General features: G+C 31.6%; 3 protein-coding genes across 4 annotated transcripts; all 3 read left to right on the top strand.

The window, feature by feature from the left end:
* The first annotated feature begins 1,410 nt into the window (after positions 1-1,410).
* Positions 1,411-3,567, top strand: LOC128158245 (uncharacterized). The gene is made up of 3 exons (XM_052821004.1): positions 1,411-1,749; positions 2,085-2,324; positions 3,076-3,567. The coding sequence occupies exons 1-3, from the start codon at positions 1,467-1,469 to the stop codon at positions 3,504-3,506; spliced, it is 954 nt and encodes a 317-aa protein (XP_052676964.1). The 5' UTR covers positions 1,411-1,466; the 3' UTR covers positions 3,507-3,567.
* Positions 3,568-6,332: 2,765 nt separating this feature from the next.
* Positions 6,333-9,266, top strand: LOC128158246 (uncharacterized). The gene is made up of 3 exons (XM_052821005.1): positions 6,333-6,647; positions 7,455-7,703; positions 7,925-9,266. Exons 1-3 carry the CDS (start codon positions 6,386-6,388, stop codon positions 8,359-8,361), a joined length of 948 nt encoding a protein of 315 aa, XP_052676965.1. The 5' UTR covers positions 6,333-6,385; the 3' UTR covers positions 8,362-9,266.
* Positions 9,267-12,303: 3,037 nt separating this feature from the next.
* Positions 12,304-24,508, top strand: LOC128158241 (glycine receptor subunit alpha-2-like). 2 transcript variants are annotated; one of them, XM_052820995.1, is made up of 9 exons: positions 12,304-13,025; positions 13,370-13,434; positions 15,605-15,622; positions 19,008-19,075; positions 20,354-20,580; positions 21,090-21,172; positions 21,584-21,715; positions 23,393-23,817; positions 24,232-24,508. In XM_052820995.1, the coding sequence occupies exons 1-9, from the start codon at positions 12,907-12,909 to the stop codon at positions 24,436-24,438; spliced, it is 1,344 nt and encodes a 447-aa protein (XP_052676955.1). In that variant the 5' UTR covers positions 12,304-12,906; the 3' UTR covers positions 24,439-24,508. The 2 variants fall into 2 exon arrangements, with proteins under 2 accessions (XP_052676955.1, XP_052676956.1); XM_052820996.1 differs by lacking the exon at positions 15,605-15,622.
* Positions 24,509-26,450: the final 1,942 nt, after the last annotated feature.

Here is a 26,450-nt window from a genome sequence, read left to right as displayed (position 1 = left end):
TGTTTAGGTTTCATTTCTAAGTCGTTTATTTTCATTTATAAATTATGATATGACGTAATATGTAACGTATAAATTAGTAAGAAGAAAAATTGCCACATGCAACATTGCATTCCATGTTAACTCTTGACATTTCCTACTTGAAATGAAATCACCATATATTGAATAGAATATGATTGACAGATATAAAAACGTTGTCTTGCATGAAAAAGACATACTGGTATATGATAAATAGCCATGTACATTTAATTCTTGTATATTAAACATAACTCAATAAACAATTGAATATCTTTTTTAAAAAACCGTAAAAAAATAAAGACAAATTAGGAAACTATGGATTTCCTAAAGAGGGCTGGATGGTTGCATCAAATATGAGAAGCCGCCACAGAAAGAAGAGAGTCCTCTTTAGAGTACTAGTATAGGAGAACATTCAAATTTTATGCATTCATGATTCTTATTTTTTGGTTTGACGTTATTATACTGTTCTACTGCCCCCCCCCCCCCTTCCTTCATCCATAGTTGATTGTTTTTTAGATTTTAATAATTGAATTATATAAATATTTAGTTTTCAATACTATAGATTTTCTTATTCGAATTAGTACATTTGTATTTCCCTACAAGTTACATAATGATGTTTTCTTGACTTGCATGGAATACTGATGATGGATACATTTTGTACTGAATAAAACTGGCATTGCAGAAAAAAACAAGAGAGAATCACAAAAGTTTTCCTTAAGATCATATATAACAGTTTTATGCGGCATTACCCCTCCTATGGTCGTCTAGTTCAGGTTCATGTTTTGCATAGATTTAAACCATTATTTGCTCATGATGTTCCTTCTTATTTAGTGTATGTTTGCCTATGTGTACATGCAATTATTTATTTTTTATTTCTGTTGCTGTAAACCAAGATATAGTTACCTGTGCCCCCGATAAGCTATACAGGTGGTTAGACAATGGGTTCTAACCCACTGAGAGACAAAAACATACAAAACTCCACAGCATTCTTATATAAAGTTTGGTTGTATTGATTCAAGTTTAAACTTTCGGTCTGACGCAATTCCAAGTTGTAAAAACGTATACAAAGAAAGTATAAAAAGACCTGCTATCGATTAATCTTTTAAACTTAAATACACTCTCCGTCGAGATGCATTTACAGAAATATATGCACCTTTTTAAGACTATTTTCTAGCACAGTGATATTGAAAAATTTGAGGGTTATAGTTTTGACTGTGTCATATTGTTATAAATTTTCAGACAACATCAATTGTATCAAAATTAAATTATGAATATAAGGAAATGCTTGTCTATTTAATCTTATATTCATAACATGCATATATTTCGTTTCTTATGTAAATACAACACTATTTTGAATTAAAGTTCTTTTCATAAGTCAATACATTTAAATATACCTGTACCACTTCACAATTGTCGTCATTGCTATCAACGAAGTGAATTTAAACTGCAAAATGAGGGAGACATACTTTCATATCGGTTTGAAAATGAATTTTAAAACTGTCTGCTTCTTTTTTACATATTTGACGAGCGTCTGTTCTCAGTTTTTGTATGAAACTAATTACCAGCAGCACAACATTTTGAATAGAAGAAGCAGGGACGTTGTATTTCTCTCGGTACTTGATAAAACAGAAAATCTTTTAAAAGAGACAATGTATAAAATGCAAAGGAATGAACAGCGTGCAGTTGCTTACGAGGTCTTGCTAAAGATGTATAGCACAGGACAATTTCTAAATGGTAAGTTTTTAATTTTTTAAAGTATATATTAAAACTGCTTTAATGATAGAAATAGGCAGAGAAAATTAAGATCATTTAATTGCATTATTTAAAGTTCACTAATTAAATAAGACCGGTACATACCGTTGTATCTTGAACCAACGACCCATGAAGTTAGAACAAATTGAACACCCATGCACGCTTTTTTCGTATAAATCAATTCATACTGATTTGAAATGTTGTCCCCAATTGGCTATTATATGCGTATTTCAATAGGCTGTGAGTGAGCCTTTCAATGCGTGTCTTTTACTGCCTTTTTAAGTTATTTTACTTTTAATTCATTAATTTTTACTCAGATAGGACAATAGATGAAATATGTACTCGATACCCAGACTTGATAATCAGAAGTCCAGAGGATTGTCACAGATATTACAACTGTTCTGGAGAGGATCCTGCATTTACCGGCATGTACAATAATTGGCCCTCTCAGTATAAATACGAGTGTCATTATCCTTTGATGTTTTCTGACGAAACTCTTCAGTGTGAACATTATACTAAAACAAATTGCGGAACTAGATATTCACCAACATGGGAATGTAAGTATACAATGTTTTTAAATTCGAATATATTTTATTGCGTTATCTTAAAATTCCTTTGTGTCTAAATGGTTTGCTTCTCTTTTTATTTAATTTGTCATTTGTGGTTTATTATAATGGTGGCATATCTCTGCATGCACATGTATGTTGACAAACAATTCAATATATCTATGTCGATGTGCATCTTAGGTATGTTGATATGCAACTTATAAGTTGCATGTCAACATATTTATCTCGCGCATGTCAACATGCATGTTTACATACGTACATATTGTATCTCGCATGTTAACATAGATAAGTTGAATGTCGACAAAAAAAAGTAGCATCTAGTATCTTGGATTTCAACTAATGTTGGCGATATTTGAGATTTTTTTTTAGATTTTTATAGCTATTTGATTGCAATTTTCATGTATGTCAACATAGTTATGTTGCATGTTGACATAACTATATTGCATGTTAAAATATTTAGCTTGCATGTCTACATATTTCATAAAAAAATAACTTATGCCACTATACTTTAAAGTCGATATGTAATACATGTAGCTTGCAAAGCAAACTAGTGCATTACATTCCATGTGAGGTAATGGATTTTTATGGTTAACATACATGTATTAAGAGATAGGTTTTATCAGCGGGCTAACTTTTTAAACAAACAATGACTTCTTATATCGTTTACCTAATGTGATTTTTCTATTATTGATAATGTAATAATTACCTTAATATGTATTATAATTGAATATATTATTTATAGGTCGATACTATAGGCTACAATGTAAAAGCTCGCGTTGCTATCCCTGTGAATTAGAGTATCCAAAATGCGAGGACAAAGAAGACGGTTTATGGCCACAACCTGAAAAAAGATTTTCCCCATATTATATGATTTGTAAGGACAACAGAACTATAGAAACAGGACGATGTCCATCCGACAAAGTATGGGGGCCAACAGCCTTTCCTTATAAAGGACAATGTGTAGGTATTTTTGCTGTCCCAAAAGAGTATAATCCATACGGTTTACTTCCATCATGCAACGGAGAAACGAACGGAAATTACCAATATAAAGAGCGATGCGATGCATATTATAAATGCGACAATGGAATAGCTTTCGCAGTGAAATGTCCTAATGGCACCTTGTTTGATTCTGCCAATAAAACATGTGCAGTTGGAGGAGTATGCATCTATTGATGAACAAGGAATACTTTGGGAGTGGCTAATTAAGGGACGGATTGGCGTGGACATTATGATGGAAAGCTCTGTATTTAAATACATGAACATACTAGTATTTAAACTTAAAAGCTAAAATAAAAAGAGTTTTAATTTCTTTATGCCAAAAAAAAAATTAAAAATTTAACAATTTAGGTAATTTGTTCAACACCAAGCCTCCTTTAATTGGCAGTAATACCTTAAAACTAAAATAAGAAAATGATATGATTAAATTTCAAATGCCGTTTATTTCGATTTAGAAATGTGATTTGATTGAAAAGCGCTGGGTTGTTGTGGCCATTTATACACTATATCAATTTCCTTACAAAGAAGAGTTCTGTATAAATATAAAGCAAAGCATTTACATTTCAAAGAAAAAAAATGATTTTTTTATTATCATTAAAAATGCTAGGTTTTTGCTACAAACATCATATCTAAAATGTAAAGTATGACATTGCACTCCAGTCTTACATCCCTTACATGAATAAAATTCACCATATATTGAATAGAATATGATTAAATATTTTTGAAAACCGTAGTTTTACATGAAAAAAGACATATTAGTAGTTAAAAAATGACCAAGATCATTGAATACTAGTACTATAGAAACAATTGAAAATATCTTAAACGGCGGAATAAAAACATAATTATTAGAAGCCAATGATTTCCCTTAAACGTAATACGACTTCTGATTCATTTTTGAGTATGTTGTATTACGAACTCTTTATTCGTCCCTTCACCGATTAGTTGATTGTTTTAAGGTATAAACATTTGAACTTCTTTTCTTTGGTATTACTCTACAAGTTACATCATGATTGAGTTCTTCTTGACTTGCATAGAATTCCGGCAATAGATACATGCATTAGCTATTTTATTTGTATAAATCAACACCTCTCTCTGTAGGAGTTTTAAATATGTTATAAAATTGGGTATCGATTTTGTATTGTGAACGAGTAAGCTTATCAACGTTAGTGTGTTAATTTTAAAGACCCTGATTGAAAATTTGTTATTTGTTTTGTATATGCTTTAGTCACCTATTTTTGCATGTAGTTTTAGTAGTAATATTTTGACAAATACGAAAAAGACAAGCTAAAAACAAAATCAGCAGCCTCGTTCGCAAAAACAACAAAACACCAATGCAAAACAAACGATCACAGGTGCAAAAAAATATAAAGGAAAAAATATGACTAGGAAAATTTTTATCAATGCGCGTAATCCTATAGAAAAATTTATGAAGTAGATGATTAGGCCATACATGTACGACCAAAATCTGAGCGGGAAGAACAGATAAACTATCCGGTCAATTTACTTTATATGTTGCACAATGATTACTCATACGTTGACCTTTTACTGAAAAAAAATAAAAGAAATTGCATTTTTAAAACATTCTTCCCATAGACTCCTTTCGAATTTTTACTATATATTAACAGGGTTTGGTGTAAATTGAGAAGAGGATTCAAAGACACACGCTCTATTTTCATGGTTTTGCCCTTTGTTTCCACAATTTAGAATTCCCTTTCCATATGAATGATTTTGGGTACCACGTCTGTTTGATTTGGCCCAGTAGTTCCAGAGAAGAAGTCAAACAATGTGAAAAACTTCCGAACAGACGGAAAGAGAGAAAGACGGGCAGACAGATGGACGGACAACAGGTGATCAGAAAGATCACTTGAACTTTCGGTTCATGTGAGCTAAAAACTTATACAATGTACAAAGGATGTACGAAAAGACTTGTGATGAATTAAGGAGGACGACTATAGTTTTCGTTGCGCATGTTAATGCGCATTTTTGTAAAATACAGTGTATTTATACCTTTTTATGAATATTTTTTTCAGAATTATTTATAAAATTTAACACAGTAAACAAAATACAGATGAAAAAATTTAGATTTTTTGAGGAAAATTTTATTTTTAAAACGATTTTTCTGTTGTTCGGTTGACGACTGTTGCCATTGCGCTTTTATGACGTTTTAATAAAATGAAGCTTTGTAAGAATGTGTTATAAGAAATAGCATAAAAGAAAAAGTAAAAATCGTACGCCGTTGAAAATCTATACACGGAATAATGCTATCCTTGGGGATATTTTTCTTAATATTTGAATGAACCCGTTATATCTATCTAAATTTGTAGTACTCCAAATATAAAGCACAAATTCGGTGCACTTTAATATTTTGAGATGTCCCCCACTGAAAACCGAACGGTAGAATTAAATATTTTTACACATAAGGTAGAAAATTATATTACCAATCACATATTACAATTTGAGAAAAGAACCTATTGTACTATTTTTTTTTAATCTGCTTCAAATTCCGGAAAATTACGATTTCCTATATATTCCTTTAGTTAAGTACCTGTATTTTGAGATGGCCCCTAAAGAGAACCAGACGGTCGATGTCGATGTCGATTTTCTCGATATTCCGCAGATAAACTAGAGTTGGTGTAAATTACATATGGTTAAAAAATGAAGAGTTTTGCTGTGGTAGTTTTTCCGCTACCCCCCCCCCCTTTCAAATCGGCCACCTTAAACCTCTGTATTTAAATAGTACAGCTAGTTTTTTTTTAAGTTCAGTAATAATGACAATGTAACATTGTAAATAGGACGATTATATTACTAAATGTTTCAACAACATCTATCTCTATAATAATGAAATAATGTTTATTTATTTTATTCAAAATTATATGTATACCCAATTGAAGTACCAACGCATAAAATTCATCGCCCGTGTAAACACACAGTCATTTTGAATTAAAGTTCTTTGTCTAGGCCAATATATTTTTGTATAGCTCTTTTTGCATTGCTAACAAGGGAGTGAAGTTAAACTGCGTAAAAGAGGGAATAAATATCTTAATTTCGGATTAAAAATGAATTTCAAAACAGTATGTTTCTTAATAACATATTTGATGAGCATCTGTTCTCAGTCTTTGTATGACACTAATTACCAGCAGCACAGCGTTTTGAATAGAGGACATAGTGAAGTTGTTTTTCAATCATTACTTGATGAAACCGAGAACATCTTAAAAGAGACAATGTCGAAAATGCAAGGATGTTTTGACGTGGAAGAAAAATGTTCAGTTGCTTATGAGGGTTTGTTGAAGATGTATAGTAAAGGACAATTTCCAAATGGTAAGTTTCTTTTTTTTTTTTTTACAAAACTGTTACAACGTAAATACAAGAACAATAATAATTAATGGATTTTATTTAAAGGATTTTTTCAAAATTATTTCAGTTGTTTCGTTTTGATTTATGCTTTTGCATGTACGTAACTTTTAAGACCTTTACTTCACCATAAATACAAATTTAAAAAAACAGACAAATAACACACGCAACTCTAAATGTTTTAAATGCATATAGATAATCTTTTGCGGGGACCAATATTGTTCATAAGTTCATGATTATATTCTGATTGCGGTAGCTCGAGCGTAAATCCTTTTAAAGGCATTGTTCACCTCTCGTCGAATCCTTTGTAATTCTTACAAACCACATTTTAAATATGAAAATTGAATATCTTAGTTTTTCATATACTATCCACAATTTAATTTTATTATAGTATATATTAATTGACTGAAAAAAAAATAAATTCATCATCTAATGAAGTATAATAGAACAATAGGCAGAGTAAATATGAGACCAATTAGTTGTATCAGTCACGTGAAACTAAGAAACAGACGGTCAAATCGGGATTAGTCTATTTTTATAATTCTCAGACCGGAACATACTGCAACTATATGTAGCGACTTAATTCTAACAAGACATGAAATCATCACACATATAACGCAAACGCCTTATTCAAAAAGACAAGTCATACTGTTTTGAAACATGGTCTTCCAATAAGATTCTGCACTGCATTAACTCGGTAGGTTGTAGCCGAGTCTCTCAATGCACATTGTTCACTGTTTTTTCAGGGGGTTTTTTATTTATTATGTTATTCAGATACAACAATAGATGAAATATGTACTCGATACCCAGATTTAATAATCAAAAGTCCAGAGGATTGTCACAGATATTACAACTGTTCTGGAGATGATCCTGTACTTAGCAGCACGATTCCCGTGTACAACTTGTGGCCCTCTAAGTATAAACACGAATGTCATTATCCATTTATGTTTTCTGACGAAACTCTTCAGTGTGAAAATTATACTGATACAAACTGTGGGACAAGATATTCACCTACGTGGGAATGTAAGTATACAATGAATTCATATAACTATCTTATTGCTCAGCTACATGTATATTGATATCTTAAGATTTTTAAGTCAGTAATCCTAATTGGTTTTTACTTTTGTTCGATATCATTTATCTTATTTTACTGAATGGATATTTTTTTAATTATTTTCATGTAACAAAATATTTAATGTATCTAATATTGATTTTAAGTAACTTAGAAAATATTTTTTCCGAAGGTCGATACTATAGGTTGCAATGCAAACGCTCACATTGCGTCCCCTGTGAAGTAAGGTATCCTAAATGCGAGGACAAAGATGATGGTTTATGGTTACAACCTGAGAGGGGATTTTCCCCCAACTACATCATTTGCAAGGACAACAGAACAATAGGAACAGGATACTGCCCAAAAGACAATGTATGGAACGTGCAATCATTTCCTTATATGGGACAATGTGTACATCTTTTTGCTATTCCGAATGAGTACAATTCAAACGGCTACCTCCCATCATGCAACGGTAAAGCGGATGGAAACTACCAATACCAAGAGCGATGTGATGCTTACTATCGATGTGACAATGGAATTGCTTCTGCAGTAAAATGTCCCAATGTCACGGTGTTTGATTCTGCTAAAAGAGTATGTGAAGTATATGGAAAATGCCTTAATATCAATTGAAGAATAAGAAATACTCTAAGAGTAGCTTATTTATTAAGATCTGGATGGACTTGGATATTTTAAACTGTATTAATTTCATTGAAATGATATTAAGATCTGTGTCAAAAGTACATGAAATTTCAAGTATTAAACCGTTGAAGTTAAAATATATAAGATTTTTATTTCTTAATAGTTTTTGATAGTTTATTGCAAAACTTCATATATACGAATTTAAATAGAATTGATATGCAATTTATTGACCTACCTGTCTACTTAAATTTGCAATAATTTCTTAAAACTTTGAAAGGCAATGTTAATGTGTCATTTCTAAGTCGTTTATTTTGATTTATAATTCAAGATATGAAAATATGTAACGTAAATTAATAATAAGAAAATTTGCCACATGCTACATTGCATTCCATGTTAACTATTGACATTTCTTACTTGAAATGAAATCACCATATATTGGATAGAATATGATTGAAAGAAAAAATTTCTGACAAGATGAAAAACATACTAGTACTTGTTGTACATTTGATACTAGTATTTTTAAACATGACTCAACAAACAAAAGAATATCTTTTTAAAAAATTAAGATACTAAACGTCGAAATAAAAACCTATTAGAATTATTGAAATTTTGGAATTATTGATTTCCTTCAGAGGGTTGGATGGTTGCTTCAAATATAGAAAGCTGTTACAGAAAGGAGAGTTCCCTATAGAATGTAGTAATATTCAAATTTTAAGCATTCTTATTTATTTTTTGTGTGTAATGTAATTATGATATTCTACTCGTCTTCTTCATCCATGATTGATTGTTTTAGGATACTAACATGTGGATTTAATAAGTACATTTGTATTTAGATTTCAATGATCGGGATTTTTTTTTAATGCGAACTGGTGTTTCTCTACCAGTTACATCATGAATATGTATGGAATACTGATAATAGATAAAAGGTATTATATATATATATATATATATAAATCAACGCGTCTGTCTGTCAGGGTTTTTTTTTATAAAAAAAATTGATTATATTTAGTATGCCTTTTGTCTTCATAACGAGTAAGCTTGCACATTTGTTAATTTAAAAGAACCTGCTTGTCATTTTGTGACTTGTTATGTATCTGTTTTATTCACACGTTTAGCCTGTCATTTAAGAGATAGTTTGACTGCTACTTCTTATTTGTTTCGATTAAATGTTTGGATTGTTAATCAAAATCAATTAAAGGAATAAGGAATGATATTTAAACTTTAATCGAACTACTTTCAATACGGGGCGGTTACGTAGTCAAATTCCATAAAGCTTAAATGGCTTTATGGAACTCAAAATGGACAGTTGAAAGTGTGCATTAATGTAACAGCTTTCAAAGAAAAATATATACATATATACCAGACAATGTAGACTTTTGGAGTTGACCAAATTTTTTATACATGCAAATTTTCAAAACGTTATGTTAATTACGCCGCTGAACTAATAAATGGTAAGTTTTATTATCTAGTAGTTGCGTGTTTGTTATTTGAATGCTACTAGTGGGATCACTTTTGTCGGTTTCTGAGATACCATGGATTGACATTATTTTGAAGAATAGTACACATTGTCGTACATGTACATGTAAATGACACACGCTGATTTATCTGTACATTACATTTCCGGTGTTTTGCTTTTTTTTTTTTTACATTTACCATTTTGTGGTTTGAACTTATTTTTATTGTACATAAATACAATAATAATTGGGGTTGGGCTCAAATTCCAAGACTAAGACCTTCATATTATGATATGCAATCTGTTTTCTCCGCCTTCACTAAGAGGCAATTGTATTGGGGTTTTTTTTCAATAAAAAAGTCAATGTAAAATCAGTTTAATCAATTTTTCATATTCATTTAGGTTTTTAGCCTCATTTACAGAGCGATTATATCTTTTCAATGATATAAATCCGTTTGTCTGTTCTACAGTGTGCCATATAATCATTTAATGCGAATAGCGTCTCAAGAACCGTGATAGCTTCCGTTACGGCAAAAAGAGAGATAACCAAAAATATATTATGTATAACAAATGAATCTCGCATTACCTTTCTTACTTCACTCAGTTAAATTCTTTTTAAATTTAATCAAGGTATTTCCAAATTCAATACTTTATTTGTATAAATGTTTCAAAAAAAAAAAAAAGTCTTCAACCTATTTCAGTGATAATTAATTCACTTAATATCGAATAAGAAGTCGACTTCTAAGGTAAGTCCGTGTTATTTCAAACCCTTATCTGAATTAAAGTAACTGTTGTCAGTTTTTATTCAGTAAGTTGGCTCGGGAATTTCCAAAACTTTTTAGCGATCTGAATTGATAGAGACTTCATATCTAGTTTTAGAATACATGTTACATGGTATGAATAGTTAAATGACAATTTGGGTATGAACAATTACTGCGTAATTTTTTTTTTATGTTCACCTTTTATTTTACATTGTGCCGTTGTGAATATCAGGAAATTCAATTATTATTGAGCGTTGTTCCATATGCAGACCTTAAAGTATGAAACAAATGTTTTCAATATTGGATATAGCATATGTCTACAAAAATAAACCAAAGACAACGTCAATGGATCTTACACAATGAATAGTAACTAATTCTAAAAAAAATCACATAAATCAGAGACGATAATGATTTTTTTTTACTTAAATTAACGGATCTATTCAACCAACATGACATCTAACTAGGTGGTTGATAACTTAGAGCCATCTCTCAAAATCATTACTCGCAATTAGCCTGCCCTGTCAGCATTATGACATTGGGGACCTCTTTACACAACAATTTTTTTTCTCATTTTTACCTCAGAGCATTCTAATGATCAGGGCTTTTTTCAAATTCCAGTGTAATTTTGATCTATACTCATGCTATATTAAAAGGTCATTCAGAACTCGACTTTACGTAAATATCGGTATACCAACACTGAGCTGATTCTTTTCATAACTTGAAATATGTTAAAAATGGGGAAAGAAGATTGCTCTGGAATATTCTTTTTGTCAGAGGAATAAAGTATTTCAAAGTGTTGCAGTTTTCACGGTTTTTTCATTTTCTTTTTCTAAAATCTGACTAGCAGGAATGTGACTCTGATCTTGTTGCATCTGTACTTGTTCACAGATATTGTCTCTATAAACCGGCTGGCAAAAGACATGTGCACCTCAAATTTTTCTTCCTCTAATAATTACCACATGATTTCATCTAGTTAACATAAAATAAGGAATAAACGAATGAATGAAACAGTTCTGTAGTTCAGTTTCCTTTCTGTTAGCCGTTCGGTTGTTTAATTAACACAGGTGCAGCTTTTGGACTCAATATTATTCCAGTTATAAACACAATGTTGTCTTTGTCATGATTTGGAAGAAAACCATTTCCAAAAACATCGATTGTTGGGAAAAAATTATTTTTATAAAGATAAAATGATAAATTCCAAATTACAAACGTAATACTGTACTTTATCAAAAGCCCATGCATTAATTATTCATTCGCCGATAAAATTTATTTGCAAGAAAATGAATTGTTGTAATCTGTTAATAGTTGTCACCAATTTATCTGCCAAGATAATCATTTGAAGATGGGGCCCTTAACGTTTTTCAATATATGTGTGCATTTTTTCCTGCGCATAGAATATTCCATTAAGTCTTTTGATCTACTATGTCTCGTAGAAGATGACAGCAAATTTGACTCTAGTGTACTAAGAGCTAAAGCTAAGGTTGGCAAGGATAAAGTGTTAACAACAGGCTAGGCATCCCAAGTTTGTAAGGTGTTCGGTTTGAGTCGAGACATATCATACATTACTAAAATATTTACGTAATGCTCCATCTTTTTCGTAGTATTATTGTCTGTTTTCCTTACGTATCGTAGGAACATGATATATGATTCAAAACATTTAAAATGCTAACAGGGGCATATTTCCATAATCCGACACGTCTCCCAACACCAGCAATGATACTGTATAGGTAGCAAATCGAGATTCATATTGACTAAATGTATGTAATTCGTCACAGGAAACAGGTGTGGCGGTGGCATAAAATGGAATCGAAAAAGAAATCAATGAACCTTGATGCCTCAGTCTTCGTTGTTCATTAATACGTGAACGCAGCATAAAGATAACCTTTTACACTGGAATATGCGTATATAAGCTTTCAGAACAGATACCATCTACTAAGTACAGCCCTGATTTCATTTAGTTTTAGCAAAATGAGCATCCTGAATAAAATGTTCGTGTTCTGCAAAGACAAAAATCTCAACTTGCCTTCACACAATGGAGATATGTAATCCGAACATGATTGTAAAGGCTACATACAGGCTATATACCGAGGACACCCGAACGACATTTCTAAACACGACTCGAAGCAATACACTCAAGATCTTTGCAAAGAGGATAATATTACCTTAACCAGGTTGAGAATTTTAAAATACCTTCGTCAGCCGACGAGTATCGCCGTCCATAGTTATCCATGGCGGATTTTTAAATGAACTTTTATTAAACAGTTAACTGCACTTTTATTAGTGGGTGTAAAAGCTTGATATAGTAGAAGGGGTGGTAGAATAATGAGCTACCCTTCAAACTACTCGGCATGTGAGCACAGCGTCCGTTTTCTTGTTGGTATCTTTTTAATCCTGTTGTTTGGATGTGGACAATACAGTACTTCTGCTGCAAACATTTCAAGGTAAGTCTAAAATAAAAATACAAACATAATGCATATATCTGTAAACTTATATTCCTTTTAATGATAATTGGTAAGATTGACATCTTCTTTAAATCTTTTTAAAAACCCCTTTGTGAATGTCAATACTGAAAATGCAATCGATGTAAATATATATCTGTAAACTTAATGGTGATACATATGGTTACAACATTATTATATAATAAATATTTAAAGTATTTAATCTCCCTGTATTACAAGTCAATGTTGAATTTGATTCATTTAAAAAATCGATATTTTCTTTAATTGGCTGGTTTACAGCAGTGTATTATCAAAAAATTATAACTATTATAATATTTTTTTTTCAGAAAAGATATATTGGACTCTTTATTTGATGGTTACGATGCTTGGATATCACCTAGCTTTGATAAAAGTGAGTCCCCCCCCCACCTCCCCAATCCCCGTAAAAATGAATACATATCTATAATTAATTTACCAGTTTATATATAAAATCCACAATGTTAAATCCCGAGAGCAAACTTTTACTTTTCTGCTAAGTAAAGAAGGGCTTTATTTGTTTTCTACAAAATGTTTTCAGAAACTTTTTTAATTAACTGAAATATGAATATTGGCACAACTCCTTTAAATGTAAGTAAATAGGGTATTTAATAATGATTTTGTCAACACAAAGAATGTCGTACGTTGACTTCTTCTGGTAAAGGGATAACAAAGATTCACAGTAATCGCATTCAGTCAAGAGATGGAATTTTTCCATTCATTTGACTGAATCGTGTGGCATAAAGTTATCTAAAATAAGATTAAATGGCAGAGCTCTGCAATTGCCCCTTTCATGATTTTTTTCGGAGAGAGGGATGAAAAATCACTTAATGCATACAGTCTGGAGGCATTTATACGTAAGCATCATATATTAATATGTTTGTATAGAACCCAAGCTTATGTGCATTATTTTTTTCTATCCTTTATAAATACATTTTATCTAAAATCAGTCAACTGTAAACGATCCAATATTAAAATTGAGATTGCACGATACGAAAGTGATGGGGTTAAGTCACTTTTCAAGACCTTTTTGTAAACAATGAATTGACTGAGTGTTGAGTAGTGCATGTTTCTCAACTTGTAAATATTGACATCTTCCGCTGTTTAACATCGTTTAATTTGTTACTGTATCTAAAAATATTTTATACAAATAACACGAATTACAGAATGGTTTTGTTGTTATTGCTCCTCTGAACGTATCATTTATTATATGACAGGAAGTGTTGTGCGTTCAAATGACATTTTTAAAAACAAATAAACTGATAGTGTTTTAATAAATTATTTTTCATTGGTCCTGGAATATGAGAGTAAACACCAAAAAAGGAATCGAAACTTAACAACTTAACTGAAATTGTTTTTAAAAGTATTCTTTTTTAATCTTTAAATCGTCGTTGATATTTTAGGCACATGATAGATCTTAAAAAAATATTTGCACAAAAAGCTAGAGCTGGATGTTTTTATTAATCAAATTGCATGCGCATAGTTTGATAAAAGATATTATGGACAGGAACACATTAATTTTAATCATATTAGGATATCCTATTTTTAGATACTATAATCTTCCCATTGTACATACTTCACTGATATGTGTGTTTTTCTTAATTATTCTTTCAAGATAATGTTCATTTGAAATTAAAATTGGTTATTTATATTGAAATAAGATACTATCTTTTTCTTCATATTTCATATATTTCATTTGGTAACAAAGAAGCCAGTAGGTGCTTCCGATGAAGAAGAAAGAAAAAATGCAAATTGCTCACCCCAACATAAATATTATTGATTTAGAATTTAGACGGCATTTAAAATAAAGATATTATGATAAGAATAAATCATCATGTTGCATTAAAAATTATATATTTGTACACTCATAGCTTAACACATACAGCATGAGCTACGAGTAATGCCAATGACTTCATAATCCAGGAGTATTTAACCCCTTGTCAGCTTAGTAAGAATTGACACATAGTTAGAGTTCTAAACAAATCAAAGAGGATTGTCCGTAAAGTGCAAAAGGAATTAATTAAGAACAAACTCAAAGAAAGATTATCGTTTAATCCAATAAAGAAGAAAGCAGTGTGCTGGGATATTTTTCCGAATACTTGACATTGGATTTTTTAAATAGTGAACTAATCCATGGCTCTCCTGATACATATGCGCTTTTTGAATGTTTGCATTAATACAGGTAAAGGCCATAGGTCGGGCCTTTGGACGGTCATTTAATAAATAGATGCAGATTGGCACGAGAGTCTTGGGTTAGCAGAAAAAAAGACTGAAAAGAATAGCAATACGGATAAAAAAAAATGTAAGAATCTCTAAGAGATTCCTCCTTATAGACAAGATTTAATTACAGTTACCATCACTGATTCAGCAATGTTACGATGTTGGTCAAGCAATAAATGAAATTTTATAAATCAATGCCCTTAACTTGTGTCATTGCTCTTATTGATATACTTGTACATGACCTTGTTGAAAAAGTTGTGGTTATTTAGAAAAAAAGCTTTAGAGGGTATGTTTACATGTAACTTTTTTCTTCAACTTTCCAACAGCATCCCTCAGATACTCAGGTCAGTACTTGTTGGAAATTGTATTACTTAATGGAAGTGAGTAAAAGAAAAATCATCACATGCTGGCATTGAGTGATAGAAATAGCATCACATATTGGAACTGAGTGAAAGATATGCATATATCTTCACACATAAGTATTACATCTATCGCTTTCCGTGTGATTTGATATACTTGAAAATAGTGCTTTGATCAATAGCATTTGCCAGCGGAACATTATTTGCTTTATATTTACTATTCACAAAATCTTTGACTAATAAAAAAGTTCAGTTTTCTAACTTAACTTTATAGTTCTACAAGTAATTTCTGTAGATTAAATCAATATGAATTTGCTTTTTAATGTGTATAAGCTACTATTGTATACATGCATATACAGATCTTGTACTTGCAATTAATTTTGAAAACTTTTGCATGTTTAACATGTTTTCATTTCAGGGTATACATTTGTATGATTTGGGGCTTTTAGCCATTGAAACACGCATTATCAAAATCATCATGGTTTTGGAGAGAAACTAAAAGACACACACCCACAGACACACACACGCACACACACACACACATATATATATATATATATATATATATATATATATATATATATATATATATATATATATATATATATATATATATATATATATATATATATTAGTTATAACTATATCTACCTTTTAATTTTTTTAAATTCAATTTTCTATATCTAAATTTTAGAAAAATGTGTTGTTGCCACATGTTTTTACTCTTTTTTATTACATCATTTTATGACCTCCTTTTCGAGTTTCTATAGGCGATCAGCACATCATTGCTTTTAATTAATGATTTCATGACTCAAAAAAGACTTGGGATATTGATTCATAAGGTTACAATGATGTTTCTGCAGCTTAGAATATTCTCTTCGTTCCAAATCTAGTTAGATACTTCAATAGCCTTATTCTGTAACAGTTTCTGTGTTGATTTAAACTTTGTGCGCTATAGAATAAAACACTGACGGGTCGAAAAAATAAAAAAGGAAACACACTTTTTGTGATTGATATTTTTCATTGCTTTTTATGAAATCCATTGACATTTTTTAAATTATTGATTACAAGGACCGGGTGATGAGGGGGGAAAATAGCTCATTATTTCAATATTTGAATAAAATAAGATGTGTTTTGAATTATTTGATTTCCCCTCGTTAGGTTGCATGGCAAATTACGGCAACTGAAATATGTTGAGAACGTTTTACTTGTATGAATTACTGTTCACTATTATACATGTTCTTATATATACTCCTATATTCATAAATACATATAATTATTTCTCTTTTAGTTGCCTCGACTGGTGCTTATTCGTAAATTTTGTCTGATTATATTGTATATATTTTACCAAAAGAGAGGTAAATAAATTATTTGCGCAATGTCCGTGCAAGGAAACTGTAAAAATGCAATCGTAGTATTCTCTGGCAATTTCTAAAATGCATTCTGCGTTAGCTTTCTTATCGATTTGTTTTTATTAAAGATAAGCTTGCAATCTTTAAAAAGAACGCAGTTAAACAGGCAAACGGGTGGGCAGACTGACACACAATAAATATGAGGCTAATGACAATCATTAAAGTCCATGTAATGACTTTTTAAATCAAAGTACTGAAGAACTGACGGGAGTTGATTTTGTCGATGTTTATTTATTTTAAAATCAATGATATGTTATTTTGTATATATGACAAGTACATGTAGTTTCTAATTCGAATTACGCACATTTTTATGATATGAATTTTTGACCTTTTTCGACAAGAATGTCGAGAAACCCCCATATCAACCTTGTTAAATAATATTTAAAGATAAAATTAATTCAATCAAACTATGTACCAGTAATAGAAATATTTCTCGAAAATTGTCTGGATCCAAGCAATATTGAACTCTAGTCTCGTTCAACCAAACGCTCGGCAGACACCGTTGATATCCGACAAAGATTTACGGAGACAGCCGAGCGTCGAGTTGAACAAGACTATATTGAACTCTGGCGTAGGAATACATACGACTACAAAAAATACTTAAATGTTCGTACCATTTAAAATCTGACTATTTTCAAGGAATTTATAGATAAGTTTCCTTGAAAAACAATGCTTTAGCATACAGTACATCGAATTTATCAATTATTTTCAAGAACTTAGTCTTGTCAGCGGCAATGATTTGTGCTGAGGTCCAAACACTGTTTCACTTTCAGTTTGTCTGAGTAACTGCATAGGAGAGTTGATTAAAATCTGATTGATATAATTATATTATGATTTTTATATCTTTTATTGAATTTTTTTAATGAATTTCATTAGGGTTTTTTTTTAAGGATAAAAAAAACCCTGATGTAATCCTAACAATAAAATGTTATTTATAAGAACATTAATCAAATCCTATACACGTGTATAATTCATGTATCTATCACGGTGCAAAAGTCACTGTTCATTATTAACTTTAGTTTGGACTCTACATTTTAAATTGAACGTCTCGTATATATGTATGTGGGAGCTGATGTTTAGGCATAATAGTACAGTTTAAATACCATGAAATTAAAATCATTTCGAGCGCGTCGACATATGAAAGAGTGACAAGCCTCGAGAAAACGGGTCGTAATCAATATCGATGTTTTTATTTACATAACACTATAAGTGTTAATTGGTCACACATCGGACATAATCATAACTGCAATCAGCTAAACCAACAGTCAACGATCTATTGCATACTTAAACGGAACGTGTTAGATTAACTGTATTGATCAGGTTATATTTACATATAGACTGATCGAATCATTTGAATGTCCAAGTAATTAAGGTCAAGCAAATCGGGTCATGTTTTGTTTTTAAAAATCGAATTTTTTGACTGCCACTATACGTGTACACATATATTTTGTACACTTGATATTTTGAATAATGAATTTGAGCTACATATAATTACTATAAATACAAGGGTATTTATTAAGTCTGTGTGTTAAAATTGAGGTTATAACGGTGAACAACATGTAAAAAGTTTTGGATAAATGATTCACTCCTTCTAACCTTTGTCATGATTTGCAGACTTGGATATTTTATGCAGTTGGTTTTCGATCTATAATTTTCAGACTACCTGCATACCAGACAAGCAATTACTCACAGATTCATGTTTATGGTTAACGGAAATATCAATATACCTAATATTGTGTATTATTCAGTTAATGGCCTTAAAGTGGTTCATAATTTTCTTTTTTTCTTCAAAAAAGTGGTAAATAAAGTCCTCAGTTATCGAACGTAATAATCATTCTACATGTATTTACGTACATTTGTTTCTGTTACATTATGAAACGAAATTACAGTAGAAAATTTATCACAATAAATCAAGATGATGCCTTAACATTGTTTAATTTGTTTGGTTATAACTTTAGGTCGCCCGGTCATTGACATCATTCAACTGTACATCCTAAGTATCGATTCTATAAGAGACACAAATATGGTAAGTGTTTGAACGTAGAACAAAACACACCAAAATGTTTGCTGTTCGATTTGTAAAACATGTTTTGCAGACAGTTGCTGACTTTATCTAAACAGGAATCTTGAAATGGCCAACTTTAGCTCGAAGAACAGAGACTGTAATTATACATGAAGATGTAATTAGAGGTGTATAAATTAGGACAACCGCTCGTGTAATCTTTCACGTCGAGTGTAGGGGGGGGGGGGGGGAGGCAATGGTTGCCCACGAAGAAAGTTCCTTAATTATCGCTGCATTCTCCGTAAAAAGATTCAGTCACTGGAAAACGAAGAAATCCATATATAGTAAAGTCAATGAATGTAGGACAAGCAGGGGTATATAAATACAAAGTGAATATAATAAATAAAGTTTTCCGTTTAAAGTGGCGTGAAAACGGTTGAATCGGTTTTTTCAGCTATACTCGTTGTCAACGCTTTTTAAATATTTCTGATTAATGATCTGAAAAGAATTGAGTACTGGAAGAAAATCAAAGAAAATCGCAAAATATTGCCGACTTCCGTCGCAAAAAGATTAAAATCTTTCCCTTTCTGCCTGTTTCAGTAATTTGCAAAATAGCTATAAATATTAATTTAGAAGTGTTAAGAGGATAGGAAAAACTGTGTCTTTTCCAAGTTCAAAAGAAAAGATGCCCAATACAAAAACGTGACAAGACAAAAGTCATTACCAGAGTGGCCAGGATTTGCTTGGATTTTTATTGAAAGACTAATATAAGTTAAAAGAAAAAAACTAAGACATTTATTAAAACTTGGATTTAATGTGAGAGAGAGAGAGAGAGAGAGAGAGAGAGAGAGAGAGAGAGAGAGAGAGAGAGAGGAGGGCTCTGTGTTTGATACGGCTTCCACTGTAAGTGGTATTGGAGCCAAGACGACATAAGATCGAACCCATAAATCCCCGAGAGGCGCAAAACAACAATCAGCCGGGCAATATTGTAAACAACCGTCATTGCTTAACAACATTTAACAGACTAAGTACAAATATCTATTAAATTCTTTCAACGAAAGCTAATGAGCATCTCAATCTTTACTCAAAGTGCTCAACAGGGATTTGTTTTAAACGACAGTGCATTCTTCAAAAAAATCTCTAAAACTGTTGAACATTTTACAAAAAATTCCACTCTTAGTGCTCCAACATTGTTATACTTAGCAAGCGAGGTGCATATGTTGTAAGTTAAAGTACATATTTATTACCCTTAATAGTTTATCATTTTGTGAAGATCAAGAATAGGTCTGCTTGTTTCTGTAGGATTACGCGATGTCATTCTACTTCCGGCAGCGTTGGATAGACGAACGATTGAGGTACAACGAATCGTACGGTATTGACGTCATAGAACTTGACACAAAAATCATGGAGAGGATCTGGGTCCCAGATGTGTACTTTGTGAACGAGAAGCAAGCCACAATGCATGACGTCACGGTGCCAAATAAGATGATGTACTTGTATCCGAACGGACTGGTTTTGTACAGTGCGAGGTACACAGTGCACGTGTAAAAATAAGATTATAACTGAACTTCCTGCTAGTTTAAAAGAAAAAACCGATTAACAGCAGTCACGTGACGAGTTTCACATGAACTTTAGCTTATAATAAAGCTCTCTGTTTTTTCAATTTTTTTTCATTTAGAGCATAACCTACTTTTCATCCAATCAACAGTCGCTAAATATTCTATTACATGTAAGTGATGGTTTTATTCCTTAAGAATTTCTCCAAGTTCACAGTGACGTCACATTTCGATTTACAGCTAAAAGAGTCGTAAACGAAAGAGAGACACTATCTTATTGGCGCAGAACTATTGATCAGCCAATGAAAAAGTGGGTTAGTTCTAAGTAAGTTAAGTAATATTAAGTAAACTTTTCACGATTAAGAAGGAGCTCGGTCGCTTCGCTCCCTCCACCTCTTCATAATCGTGTAAATTTTACTTAACATGATCTAACTGTTACGTTAGATATGTTTAAAAGTAACCATATAATTTTTTTTTTGTAGAATATCTGGTGTATTTTCGTGTATGATGAATTTACAAAAGTATCCACTTGACCGTCAGATATGTAGTCTTAGGTTGGAAAGCTGTAAGTGGAAACAGATGTGCGTGCAATTGTCGTTTTAATACGTTTCACATACATAAAGCATGACTTGTATATATGTAAATTATGCAAACACAATGTTTTATTGCATATTTGTAAAATGATCAATCTGCTTTTACCTCTCTTTTGTAATACTTTTTTTTAATTTCATACTTTACTATATCACAATGTTAAAAAACATTAAAATTTTAGGTAATATCCGTTTGCATACATTCATATCATTCTGTTGTGAATTAAATCTATGTTTGTATACAAATTTTGAGACAAAAAATACAAAAAGACTAAAATAGATTCAAGTGTAGAATGCATATTTATTGGCAACTGAATTTGTTTTTTTTTTAAATGTGCAAGTAACAAAGATACTGTGTATAAAAATACTGTAATTCTGTTCTGTAGATGCTCACAGTGCGAAGAACCTAGTTGTCCGCTGGAAAACACCGGCAGTGGAGTTCTCTCCCACGCTCCAGTTACCTCAGTTTGAAATAGAAAAGAACCACCCCTCCATCTGCGATACACTCTACATGGGGAGTAAGTTGTAATAAGTTTAGATTTAAGTCATGCATAAGTTAGATTTCAAAGTAATAACTCAGGTAAGTTTTAAGTTGTATTTTAACTTTTTAAGTTCAATATTATTCATTTAAACTTTTGATTTTTTTTTTGCAAGATTCTATGGGGAGTAAGTTATTATTAGTTTAAACTTAAGTCATTTTTAACTTAGATTTTAAAGTAAGATCTCAGTTGAATTTTAAATTGTATATGTTTTAACTTTTTAAGTTCAATATTATTCATTTAGACTTTAGAGTGTTCTGTTTTGCAACATTCACGGACACTTGTATTTTCTTTCCTTATTAATGTCCATTATCATGTTTATTCTCAAGAGAATTGTACAGGCATAACCTCCATTCATCTCCCTTTGCAAAATTTTAATAACCTATTTTGATTATGGAAAATTGGGGAAAAAATCGACCGTTTATCAATTTACTTAAAAAAAACTGAGTTTACACAAGACGTTATTTTTTACATTCAAACATCATGGGTCAAATGGCCATTGTGCAATCAGTATAATGTATATGTTAATATTTAATTAAAACATCTGTCATTTAACAAATATCTATCCTCACCAACCCTTTTGTATATGATAACATATACATGTATACATGCACATGAGTATCCCTAGCAGTAGAAACGCAGATCCGGGCTTTTTATGGAAGATTTTTTTAAGAAAGGGAAGGGGGATAACAAGTAAATTAAATTTAAAACGTTACTATGGGAATTGTATAGTGTGGAATAATAAATCGTTGGGGCCAATTTTCGTGGATTTTTTTTTATTATTATTTTTTTTTTTGGGGGGGGGGGGGGGGTCCTTATGCGTGGGGATGTAATTTCGCGGATGCGTCGGTATTCCGTTTCAGTTAGAAAACTATATTAACTCTTTCAAAATTTGTTTGTTTTCGTCGAGGATGTAAATTCGTAGAGGAAGGATATACACGTATAATACGAAAATTGAGCCACCACGAATTTTAATGATTCCACAGTAATTCTACAATTGTACTGGGTGGAGTGGAGCTGGAGCACCACTATCTTTTTTCGCGCATGCATTCGTCTTCAACTAATTCAAAATTATTATAACCGGTCAATTTTATTAACTGTATATTTTCAGTTAACTTCTGTACATTTTTATCTAACTACTTGTGTACATTATATTGTCATCCAACTACTCTTTATTTTCAGTCAGCTACTCCTGTATAATTTCAATCAGCTTCACCTGTATATTTTAGTCAACTACTCCTCTATATTTTTAGTCAACTACAATTTCTCCTGTATATTTTCACGTTTTAAGTAATCCTGTATATTTTCAGTTATCTACACTCCTGTATATTTTCAGTCAATTATTCCTGTAAATTTTCAGTCAATTATTCTTGTATATTTTTAGTCAATTATTCCTGTATATTTTCATCATCTACACTCCTGTATATTTTCAGTCAACTACTCCTATATATTTTCAGTCAACTATACTCCTGTATATTTTCAGTCAACTACTCCTATATATTTTCAGTCAATTATTCCTGTATATTTTTAGTAAACTACTCCTGTATATTTCAGTCATATACACCCTTGTATATTTTCAGTCATCTACACTCCTGTATATTTCCAGTCAACTAATCATGTATATTTTCAGTCATCTATACTCCTGTATATTTTCAGTCAACTACTCCTGTATATTCCTGGACATCCATCTCCGTAGAAACCACGGCTACTACATCACCCAGATCTACGTTCCCAGCGCCCTGGTGGTGGTCCTCTCCTGGGTCAACTTCTGGCTGACCGTGGACGCTGTCCCCGCGAGAATATCCCTGGGACTCCTCACGGTCCTGACCACCACTACCCAGAGTACTTCCTTCTTCTCCAACCTACAGAAAGTCTCCTATATAAAGGCTTTGGACGTTTGGCTGGCTATGTGCATGCTCTTTGTGTTCGCGGCATTGCTGGAGTTTGCGTATGTGAATGTGACTTATCGCGTTACCAACAGAAGAAAATCCATTCAGGATCTTCCCATGTTTATTCATAAAAATGGAGATGCTCGGTTTGATTCGATATTTTCTAAAGATGAGACAGAAGAAAAATCAAATGTAAGTTTTCCACTGAAATCAATGATCGCAGATTTTTTTTAAAATGACAACTTCTTGTTTTGTATACAGACTAAATTTTTACTCTGTTTTGAAATTAAATTCGAAATCGTAAAAACTAAGGTGCTTAGCTTAAGATAATGGGATAATTTCAATAAATATGAACCATTTTTCAAAACAAAATCTATAAATTCAATTTGCAACTAGCAAACAGATTTAAAATATTCATGATAACGGGTGTTTGCATGACCTATATATATACAAGCTCAGCCTTTTTTCTCGTCAGGTAGTATACAAATACTCTATGTGTTTTATATAGAACATTACCGAAACACTTTGAAGCCTAATTGAAAATGAATCATTAATACATTTTAACTATTCAAAAGATGATTTTTCTCGTGACATTTTTCCCTCTAGAAAATACCACATCAAACACAAAACCAGCATTGTGGAAACAAAAGGACGGGAGTGCTAGGTAGTCTGTATTCTAAAGAACGAGAGAAGGCGAGGAATATTGACAGAATTTCCCGGATAGCGTTCCCGGTGACTTTCCTGGTATTTAACATTGTTTACTGGTGCGTTTACTTCCTGTGGGAGCCCACTCATGAACCAAAGACGTCTTAGCGTGCTTTCAACCATATATCAGAGTCTTCTTTTTTATTTTTTAAGGAAAAAATAAAGGTATACAACAATATTCGGCTGTTTTTCTTTAGGGAATAAGGAATCATTCTTTGAGTATTATGAGGTGATAATTTTGGTAGGGGCTTGGTCAAATCAAATTAAGCCCGAAGTGCTTTATGATAGATTTGACCACGCTCCGACCGAAATTATCATCTCATAATATTTAAAGAATGATTCCTTTAAGTTATTACTTATATTCATATTATTTCCAATTTTTACACTTTAAAACAACATCATTTTTAAAAACCATTTTTTATGTTGCACATGCTATGAATTAAAATGTACTATGCGGCGCAGCCAATACCGTTTTTTCGGTTATGCCATAATACACGACCATTTTGTGTCACTCATGTTTTATGAAGTTATTGGGTTTTAGGGTTCAAAACTATGGAGGGTAACCGTGTTCAAAAATCCAGACATGCAAACTTGGAAATCTTGTCCCAACTTTGTGTTAGCGATAAGGAGGCTTTTGGAGATACATGTATTTTCTTAATTCAGCCGAGCTCTATCAACTTTAACAATTGTTGCATGTAATCTAATAAAAATGCGTCCATATCTATATACACGTATATTCAAACAAAGTATAACGAATATTTTTAGCAGGCTATATAAGACCCATCAACAAAAATACTATTTTTCTTTTTTCTGTTTTTCCGAATGAAAAAATTCTACATTAAATATATCACTTTCACATTGATTAGTGTAATAACAAAGTGATTTACATCCATCCGCGGCTCTAGAAGGGAGGAGGGGCGACCCCCCCCCCCCCCTAAAATTGAATATTCCGAAATTTACAGACTATTCAACAGTTAGACATTATTACCAAAGACTGGTTATACACAGTACACAGAGAGGGTGATAACAGTTACTCTGTAGTAATATAACCGAAAATATGCCTCGGACACCATCTTTTCCTGAAATAAGACCACCACCACCACCACCACCCCCCCCCCCTTCCACTGGAAATATATTCAAGATCTGCGTATGACACTAATTCATGAATATTACTGTAACATTCAAATTGATCACTCACGGTCATCAACAATGTTTTGGGCGACAAATTCCAGTGTTATCCTCTCTAAGATAGCCATTGCCAAAACCACGGCCACGGCATGCCTCGTATTACTGGGGACTGCGTGGACCACTTAAAGAATATTTCTAGTTTTCGTGAACAATTCATGGCCTATTCCGATTGGCCTCTTTACACTTTTGTGTGGAAACCCTTGCCTATCACCAATATAATGTTTACATGTTTGTTTTTCATTATAAGATATTCGATTTAAAACATTCATAAACAATATAGGTATTGCTTTTCGTTAGTGGATTGAGAATAAATATGTACATATGTATTTATGAAAACGAGAACAAATTCATGAGTAATCTAACGATCGGTAATCGTAAACTAGAATGGCCATGGGTTTTTGACGCTAACATACAATGATTCAACCTTTTTGAATCATACTTAAATTGATTAGATTTTGCGTTTATTTTATAACATTTATTTAATTTCAAAATCATAGTTATATTAACTATATATGTAGGTGTCCAAAACTAATATTCGTAGTACCACACATTTATCTTATACATGTATCTGATTATTAAAGTGAGTACTAGTCTAGCGAACCGGCGTCTGGTTTTAAAAATAATTTCATCGTAAGATAATTCTCTGTACTATTATAATAATATACAGGGAATTATCTAAAATACTGTAAAAAGAAATAGTATTAACAACTAGCGTCTCTAGCCAAGCATACGTAGTAGAGTATTATTACACATTATCGCAAAAATATACGTCATGCTTTTTTTAGTCCATTTTCAAACAAAAAAAAATTAATCAATAAATTAATGAGTGTATTATAAAATGCAAAATGATTTTAGAAAATATATATGTAGCTATTTCCTTCCTTATCAATCAAGTTCTTGACACCAGTATGTCAAGTATAATTATGATTACG

Source organism: Crassostrea angulata, chromosome 8 (genome assembly GCF_025612915.1).
Source record: "Crassostrea angulata isolate pt1a10 chromosome 8, ASM2561291v2, whole genome shotgun sequence".
Classification (NCBI taxonomy): domain Eukaryota; kingdom Metazoa; phylum Mollusca; class Bivalvia; order Ostreida; family Ostreidae; genus Magallana; species Magallana angulata.
The sequence above is the reverse complement of the archived record's forward strand: the minus strand, read 5'-3'. Positions and strand labels throughout refer to the sequence as shown.

Bases quoted from the DNA above. Each gene is read 5' to 3' on its own strand.
- LOC128158245 (XM_052821004.1), top strand. From the start codon at position 1,467: ATGAGGGAGACATACTTTCATATCGGTTTGAAAATGAATTTTAAAACT. The intron at 1,750-2,084 runs GTAAGTTTTTAA...ATTTTTACTCAG, and splicing joins CACAGGACAATTTCTAAATG to ATAGGACAATAGATGAAATA. The intron at 2,325-3,075 runs GTAAGTATACAA...TATTATTTATAG, and splicing joins ATATTCACCAACATGGGAAT to GTCGATACTATAGGCTACAA.
- LOC128158246 (XM_052821005.1), top strand. From the start codon at position 6,386: ATGAATTTCAAAACAGTATGTTTCTTAATAACATATTTGATGAGCATC. The intron at 6,648-7,454 runs GTAAGTTTCTTT...TATGTTATTCAG, and splicing joins TAAAGGACAATTTCCAAATG to ATACAACAATAGATGAAATA. The intron at 7,704-7,924 runs GTAAGTATACAA...TTTTTTCCGAAG, and splicing joins ATATTCACCTACGTGGGAAT to GTCGATACTATAGGTTGCAA.
- LOC128158241 (XM_052820995.1), top strand. From the start codon at position 12,907: ATGAGCTACCCTTCAAACTACTCGGCATGTGAGCACAGCGTCCGTTTT. The intron at 13,026-13,369 runs GTAAGTCTAAAA...TTTTTTTTTCAG, and splicing joins TCTGCTGCAAACATTTCAAG to AAAAGATATATTGGACTCTT. The intron at 21,716-23,392 runs GTAAGTTGTAAT...GTATATTTTCAG, and splicing joins CGATACACTCTACATGGGGA to TCAACTACTCCTGTATATTC.